Source organism: Pundamilia nyererei, unplaced genomic scaffold (assembly GCF_000239375.1).
Source record: "Pundamilia nyererei isolate P.nyererei 1_Seehausen unplaced genomic scaffold, PunNye1.0 scaffold00051, whole genome shotgun sequence".
NCBI classification, from domain to species: domain Eukaryota; kingdom Metazoa; phylum Chordata; class Actinopteri; order Cichliformes; family Cichlidae; genus Pundamilia; species Pundamilia nyererei.
In genome coordinates this window covers 2,731,262-2,740,241 of record NW_005187452.1, presented here as the reverse complement: position 1 = coordinate 2,740,241, position 8,980 = coordinate 2,731,262, and the positions used below count along the sequence as shown (strand labels likewise).

At 40.8% G+C, this 8,980-nt stretch overlaps 1 protein-coding gene across 1 annotated transcript; it reads right to left on the bottom strand.

Annotated features, from left to right (window-relative positions):
• On the bottom strand, positions 1-2,108 carry ddx28 (DEAD (Asp-Glu-Ala-Asp) box polypeptide 28). Its single transcript, XM_005733353.1, has one exon. The coding sequence runs from the start codon at positions 1,890-1,892 to the stop codon at positions 207-209; it is 1,686 nt and encodes a 561-aa protein (XP_005733410.1). The 5' UTR covers positions 1,893-2,108; the 3' UTR covers positions 1-206.
• Between the last annotated feature and the right edge of the window lie 6,872 nt (positions 2,109-8,980).

Below are 8,980 nucleotides of genomic sequence, written 5' to 3'. Positions count from 1 at the left end.
CAAGCAGAACATCTTTAATCAAAAGATAAAGGTGTTGACAATATTTTGTACATGGCAGAAAAATACATTTAGATGTGAAGCACACACAAATCATTCTTAAACGTGAGCTTTATAGGTTCTGACTGCAGTTTAGTTTCAAATAACCATTCCTTAAAATCTATTCTGTTCCATGTTTTGCATTTAAATCACAAACACACAAAAACCATCTACTCCATTTCATTTAACATTATGGGCTTTGGTTCATGTATGTCGGACTCCATGCCTGGCAAGCTCAATCTCCTGCGTGCAGCTGTCTCAATCTTCTGCACCAGCTCCACATCCCAGGGATGGGTGACAAAGCTGAGCACCTCCCCATCCTCTACACCACCTGCTCTCCCTACTCTGCCTGCTCGGTGGATATAGTCCGTGTGGGATTCTGGGAAGTCGTAGTTGACCACCAAGCGCACTCTGGATGTGTCCAGGCCACGTGAGGCGATGTCCGTGCATATCAGCACGTCTACGTTGCCCTTCTGGAAGGAATGGAAGATTCCTGCACGCACAGCAGCAGGCATCTCCCCTTGGAGACGTGCATGCTTTACCCCCATCTCTTCAAGCGAGTATCCAACCCAGTTGACGGTGGAAGACTTGTTGCAGAACACCAGAACTGCGCCTCCACCTCTGTCTTGCTGCAGCAGCTTCAGAGCTTGGTGGAGCTCTAGGATCTTGTCGGCACCTTTTACCTTCAGGAATGTCTGTTTAACATGGGGCATAAGAAAGTGCAGCATCTTGCTCCTAATAATAACTATTTTTCCAAGATCTGTCACCTTGCTGAGCACGTCGCCCACACCGCCTGGGAAGGTTGCCCCAACCACGAGGAGCTGTGCTTTGTGACCCAGGCCACGTGTTTCCTTGGGATCACTAGCAACGTTGACGTGGAGCAGGATGTTCTCCAGCATGTCAGAAAAGCTGGGGTCGAACATTGTGTCAGCCTCATCGACCACAAAGAACCCCAGCTCACTCAAATCCAGACAACGCCTCCGCAGGGCCTTGACCAGAGCACCTGGCGTAGCCACTAAAATATCCGGATGATCCCTCCTGAAGACTGTCTTGATGTGTCCCACACCTCGTCCTCCTCCAACGGTCCTTGTAACGAAACCAAATGGCACACACAGAGTCCTGGACACAGCTGCCACTTGCTCTGCCAGCTCTCTTGAAGGCACAAGAACCACAGTGCATATCTTGTGTGCACTCGCAGAGTAACTTTCAGACTCCCTATCAGCCTGCAGTCTGTGAATAACAGGTAGGAGATAACTCAGCGTCTTCCCACTGCCAGTCTCAGCAGCACAGAGTACATTGTGACCTCTCATGACTTTGGGGATGGTCTGCAGCTGCACAGTGGTGGGATGTTTAATACTGAGAGTCTCTAAAGTCTCCACCAGCTCCTTGCAGATGTGGAGATTATTAAAAGTGGCTAGCGGTTTCTGTCCAGCGTCCTCATTCCCGTTTTCAGCAACGTAAGGTGCAACAGCCCTGACGTTGTTGATGCTGAAATAGTCACCGAATGATTTGTTATGTTTCCATCCTTTAGAGCAAAGAGAAGGCTGCTCGAATTTTCCCAGGATGTATCCAGCAGACTGGTTCAGAGCTGGGTTCTTGCTCTGGATGAGGAGCTTTCCAGCTTTGATGGTGTTGATCTTGCTTTTGCTTCGAATTTCCTTCACGTTTTCAACGCGTCTCTGCAGGTACCGGGGAACACGAATGACCGCGGTCTCTGCTCCAGTCTGACAGAAGCGACTCTGACCGAGAGATCGAAGCCAAGCCGACGCTTTAAAAAGCTCACAGCAACACAATCTTCTTGATCCGAGAGCTCTGGACGCTACCAAAGCCAGATGGGCGACCTTCACAGCCTGCATTTTAAATACTTAACCGGCTCGCAAGTGTCCAACGGTCGGCTGACGAGAAAAAGCAGCAAAACTGAACCATAAAAAATTGGAAATAAAGCCCATTAAATTCACTGTAATTCCACAAAAGACAATATAAAGGTCCAAAAGGCGCAGAAATTTATATACTAGACAGTCATGTCGCCATGCTTTCCCGGCGAGTGCTGATGATGTCAGTGGGCGTGGCGTGACGAGGTGTACAGAAAAGCCGAATCCCGATTCAACTCGTGTGTTTTGTTTGATTGTTTGAGCTAAATTTTAACCAAAAAGACAGAAATGTAGCTTACGAGAGATTTATTATTATTTATTATAATATTACACGTCCTATATTAACATGCCATCACTATTTTATTTTTTTTTTAGCATTTTATATTTATCATATCTACTTGTGTGACGTGAACGTTTGCAGTCGGTGGGGTGGTGGTTTGCACTGTTGTCTCAGAGGAAAAAGGTGCTGGGTTCAAAAACAATGGCTGGGCCTCTCTGTCTGGAGTCTGCAGTTTCCCCCTATGGTCGTTCGCCTTCTATCAGGGTAATCCAGCCTTTCAAAGACACGCGTGAGTTAGGTTAACTTGTAATTCGGGATAGCCATAAGCTTGTCTCTTTCTCCGTGTTAGCCCTGTGACAGACAGCCTGTCTAGCGTGTATCCTTCCTAGAATAGGCTCTGGCCTTCAATCACCAAGAACTGGTTATGCAGAAGAAAAAGGAAGGGTGAGATAATTGGCAAGAGCGGAAAGAAAACATAATGAATTTTTAAAGGTATGATTATATTTAAAGATGCACACTGGCATTATAAAAGAATACATTTATTAAACAAAGTCAATCGAGGGTCCCAAGAAAAGAATTCTACCTGATTAGTGCATCCACTTTGAAGTTGTATTCATCATAGGGCTGTTACAATGGTAACTCATTCATCTGTTGCCTGGCTTGGGCATTCAGCACAGCCTGCTGTATATGGTAATGTAAGAAACTGTAATAGATTACTCTAGGGTGAGAAAGCACACTGTCATTGACTCAGCAGTGACTGTCAATAACAGTCCACATGACTTTGAGTTCTCCTCAATCCCCTTCACCAAACAACAAATACCATTTGTAGAAGTTGTAGCCTTAGCACTACATTAATAATAATAATCAGAATCAGAATACTTTATTGATCCCTGGGGGAAATTATTTTTTTGTTACAGTGCTCCATTATAAACAAACATTAACAAGACAGACAATACGCTAACTAAGAATATATACATATAAAGTCACTTATTAATAAATAGCTGAAAAAGAAACATGTGTAGTTGTAGCAGTAAACAGTGTGTTAAGTGGATGTGTTGTACAGGGAGATGGCCACAGGCAGGAAAGATTTCCTGTGTCGTTCAGTGGTGCTTTTCGGTAATCTCAGTCTCTCACTGAACGTGCTCCTGTGACTGACCAGCATGTCATGGAGTGGGTGGGAGGTGTTATCCAACATTGTCTTTATTTTGGACAACATCCAATAATAATAATAATGGATTGCATTTATATAGCGCTTTTCAGGGCCCTCAAAGCGCTTTACAATTCCACTATTCATTCACTCTCACATTCATACACTGGTGAAGGCAAGCTACAGTTGTAGCCACAGCTGCCCTGGGGCAGACTGACAGAGGGGAGGCTGCCATATTGCACCATCGGCCAACACCAGTAGGCGGTAGGTGAAGTGTCTTGCCCAAGGACACAATGACCGAGACTGTCCGAGCCGGGGCTCGAACCGGCAACCTTCCGATTACAAGATGAACACCCAACTCTTGAGCCACGATCACCCCTGACTTTTCCACCATTACATTATAAGAAAAAGACAAGAAAAGGTATGGGTTATTTGTGGAAGGACAAGTATGTAGCAAGACTGATGTCATGCATCAAACCATTTATAACCTTAGGCACGGTAAGAAACAAAATCCTACAATTATGCAACACAAAAAATTACATGCTGAACAAGAACATACAGAAAGAACAGTACAATGACACATGCATAAGATACCACTGGGTGGGGCCTGCTTTTGCCTTCAGAATGGCTTTAATTAATTTTATGGCACAGCTTAAACAAGGTGGTTGAAACTTTTGGCCTGTTGGTTCTTATTGACATGATAGCTCTATGCAGCTGCTGCAGTGTCATTTGCATATCCATGATGGGAATCTCCTGTTCCACCAAATCACAGTGGTCCTCTACTGGACTGAGATCTGAGTACAGTGAACTCACTGTCATGTTCAAGCAACCAGTTTGAGAGGATCTGACCTGTGGGACATAGAAACCCTATCCTGCTAGATGGGCACACTGTGATCATAAAAGAGTGGACATGGTTAGCAACATCATCAAACCAATAAATCCAATTTTCTATGGTCCAGTTTTCCCTGTGTGTGGCATTTGGTATGGTCTTCTGCTGCTGAAGGCCATCTACATCAGGATTTGACAAGACTGTTGTGTGCTCAGAGATGTTCTTCTTCATATCTGCATTGTAACAGCTGATTATTGGAGGTTACTATTGCCTACCTCAAAGCAGTCTGGCAATTTTCCTCTGGCATCAACAAGGCATTTTCACTGACACTCACTGGATATTTTCTCTTTTTTCCACCATTCTCTGTAAACTTCAGAGATAGCTGTGTGGGGAAAAAATCACAGTAAATCAGCATTTTTCTGAAGTACTCAGACCAGAACATCTGTCATCAACTACCATGTTGACAGTTGAACAGACACACCTAATAACACCTTTGGTTTGCGTTACTGAACCCAAAAGAGGCCAAGATTATGTTGTAATTTACTGATTTCTTTAAGATTTTAAACACAAGTTTAATGAAATCATTAGAGCCTAACCTTTTACCTAAAACGTGGCTGAGATGTGTTCTTGTTGGGCTTTTGCTCCAACATTTTAATTGTCAATATCATCACAAGAGGTATGACTGTTGTAGATCCTGCTGGTGCCCAGTTCCTTGAGGGGGATAATTCATTGTTGCTTCAACACTGGTGTGCAAGCTTATAAAAAAGGAGACTAATCTCCATAGGCATGCATCTAGAGAGGGTCCAAACAGGGGGAACAAGCAGCTTTACTGCCATTTTACTCTGCCTCTCTTCAGTTGTTTAATGGAAATACTCTTATGACTGTGTTTTGATAAGGGACTTTGTATCTTCCCACACAGCATATTATTTTATGCAAAGGACAAAGGTATTTATACATCAGGGGTGAAAAAAATCAGCTGTCTGCATCAGTGCTGCTGTCAGATCTAGCATTGATTGTGTATCAGCTACCCTCAGCATGTGCTGAACGAATCAGCTCATTCATTGATTTAGTGTAGCTTCAGAACATCACACACTCTTTCAGTATTAGAGACTCTGTCACATATTGGCCAAACAAATGCTCTGGCAGTAGGAATCCCTGTGTGCTGTACCCAAAGTAGGAAAGAGCTGAGTTGACGATGTATTAGTCTATGTACTACTTCATGTGAATTTATTTAATTAAGCAGAACACTGCAGGGCAAATTTTAAATAGTGTGAGTCCCCTATTCATACAAGGCTTTATGACCAATCCGTGTTTGTTGAATTATTCAAGTATTAGACATCAACATTCAGTTCCAGAGATTGACCAAAAGAGGGCAGTATACAACTTCAAGGTAGATTTCACACCAACCAAAATCCTAATTGGAGAAATGTCAGTAAAGGCTTGCACTGTTTTTCAAGTCTGTCCATTTCTTTCACATAGACATATACAAACAAAAGCATAATGTGTCTGCATTACTGTTCGTTTTGTAAACTATATGCATCACACAGACACCTTTTCTGCATGGTAAATATTGCTGCTAGTCTGTAAATCTACCCCACAAAAAATAAAGGTATAATTTGCACACAGAATTAACTGCATTCAGACATTTGACAGCATAGATAGTTTCTTATTTCTCTTTTACTACTTTCATTATCATGAGCTTTTAAAATCTTATCAGCTGACATGCAGATACGGAGTTGCACACAGTTTGATATTCACTGACATTTTGTGAACATTGCACATGCTGCCATGGTGCTGCATTGCATTTCTGCAGTGTGTGCAAACTCCAATCCTTGAAAGAATGACACCTCTGAAACAGGACCAGTGTGGGGGCAGATGCTGCTTTTTTTTTCCTTCATAACTTTCTTTACAAGAACATAATATCACAAACCACATCTACAGCCTCCTACACAATTTGTTTTCTTTATCTTCTCCCTTCAAAGGTCATCTGCGACGATAAGAGATGCAGGTAACCTGAATTAGAGACGGGTGGGTCTGGAGACATGACTTCTGCACAGGAGAAAGTTCATTCAAGTTATATAATTGCAACATGATAATATAATAATTCTATAATTTATAACTACAATATTATTATACTAATATACACGTGGATCAATTTCAGCCAAAGCCTTTCTTTCATTCCTTCCTCATTCTGTTTTATAGCCAGTGCCCTAGTTGTATTTGTAATTGAGTCAGATACAACTATAATTTTAATTTACATTTTTAAGGCAGGTTGTTTTCTTAACCCTGCTACTAAAAATCATTCTAAACAAACTGCTGCAACAACGATATGTGGTGTTTGTTTTAAATATGCTTGGTTCCTCTTTTCAGTGGTAAGGCGATAAGATAAAGTTTGAAAAAGCCTTAAGATTCATATGGTGACTTCTATGCATAATGTAATCTATAATGCAATTTACTTACAAGAATGTGGCATAGTTTTACGGTAATTTTATTTAAGTCAATATGCATCTATGAGAGACAGGTATTTGTTCTCTTTCTGTGCATTTGTATAATTTAACAAGTACTTTGCAAAAGTGGCATGACATTAATAGGTGAAAAGATTTAGAAAAACATTTTAAAATGTATATTTGGAACTCTGGAGGACTCTGTAATCCTCCAGATGTAGAAAACGAAGTAGAACACCTGCCTACAGACAACGCTTCATAAAATGTCAAATAATAAGAAAAGGGTTGAATTTTGTGCTTTTGCTTGGAAATAAAGACCACAGGAAATGTGATATTGATGTTTTCAGATGCATTTGAGAACTGAGTGCTTGTCTGAACGCCCACATGCTTCTTGCATAGGTATATGTGTGTCTGTGTCAGAAAAATAAGACGGTGTTGACTGCTGCATACGCAGAAGGATGGGGCGAATTATAGCAAAAAGTTCTGCTGCTGAAGCAGTTTTTTAAAAAAAATATAAAGACTCTTTTTTGCCCTTGCAACTGCTTAGATTTCAGGAATGTCCATCTTGATTTTTTTCTCTCACAAACAATAATGTATTGTCTTATTTACTCTTTAGTGCAACTTGATCATAAAAAGTGCCCTAACAGTAATGCATGCAATAAAAAAGTGCTTTATAACTATGCTTATCAGTGTTGCAAAAACCTTTGGTGAAACATTAAAAACTTGCAGTAATTTCTTGATCAGCTGCAGATGTGTGTGTGTGTGTGTGTGTGTGTGTGTGTGTGTGTGTGTGTAGGAGGGGTGACAATGCAGATGTGAATATGCCCCACTGTTGCCTATTTTATCAAGAGATGAAAAAGATTTGTGTATAACTGGTTTGCACAAATATTTCTAGAAGGGTGAAAGCAGGAAATACCTAAATGCTAATATAAATACCAGAAATATCATCAAAGCAGCAGCCCGTTAAAGTTTTAGAGTATGCCAACCTCTGTGTGACTTACCCAATAAAGATTATCCTGAAAAGATTGATGGGTTAGAGCACAAGGGTTAAAGGTAATGGAGCAGCCCATATAAAGATGGATTTACTATTGCTTTATTCTAGCCGCAGATCTACTCTTACCTTGTCTTTAGTGAGAAAGAGTCAGAATTACATTGTGATTTAAATACTAAATGAGACATTAAGTCATTAAGGAAAACCATTCATTTGGATGCACATTAACAAAACACCTATCTAAATAATTTCTCTTTGAGTGGCCATGCTTGCCTTTTCAACCACTTTTCTTTTGATGCATTCTTATTACAGTGCTATAGTATGAAAATCCACCAAGTCCCACCAAGAGCAAAGCAGTGTCCAAATGAACTGTTAGAGCCATCAAAAAGGCTGGGAAATACCAGTGAGAAACACTTCTCTTGGCTCTGTAGATAAGGGGATAGAATAAAACAGCTTCCGGAAACAAACAAACAAACAAACAAACAAACAAACAAAAAAATCTGTGTTACAGTTGCTATTCAGTCAGCACCATCTACATGCAAAATCACAGCACAAGCAGCGATCAAGTTGTCTGCCTCTTTGTATAGCCCATTCACAAGCCTAAATTGGCTGATTAGAAATTAATGGGCTTCAGTACTGACAGGCTCGAGGGATCTAAAGGTAAAAAGTGCAGGATGTCATTATACTTACTTACCCATCCTGGCTTGGATTAGAACCACACAAAGAGGGAGGGCTGGGGGCAGGTGCAATTGATGTAATGTAATGGGTAGCGGTTGGAAGAGACTGAAGGACCAATTAAAAAGAGCAAAGTGGCTGCAAGACCCAGTTGTTACAAGGTCAGTAGGGACAGTACATTCCGCTTCAAATTTGTGCATGTTCGAAAATGTAAATATTTTTGAATTTTAGATAAATCTCTCCACTGTTATGTGCATATCATCAAGCATCAGCTTGTATATTTGGTTTTAGAAGGCAAAGAAAATAATGATGAACGACTCCCATGAAAATGAATGTTGACAACAATTAAGAACAATTAAGCACACGCATTACAGATCATAAAACGAGTGGGCTGAAGCTTTAATTTACTCCAACTACCCTTTTTTTTTTACATAGCACCTTTTAAAAGGCAGCACATGTATAAGTAGATCTCACCAAAAACAAAGAGCAAAGAGAACTGTCAAATTATGAATAAACGTGTAAACAAAATAGAAAAATAAATTAAAAATGGCAATATATTTTCGGTATTTCAAACAGATTAGTAATTTCATAACTATTTATTGGGCTGTTATGGGCTTATAGCAGCCAAGGAGATGTGTGTATGTGTGTGCTTGCGTGCGCGTGCCCTGTGTTGTGTTGTGTCTGCTGACGTCACCGCTGGAACTGCC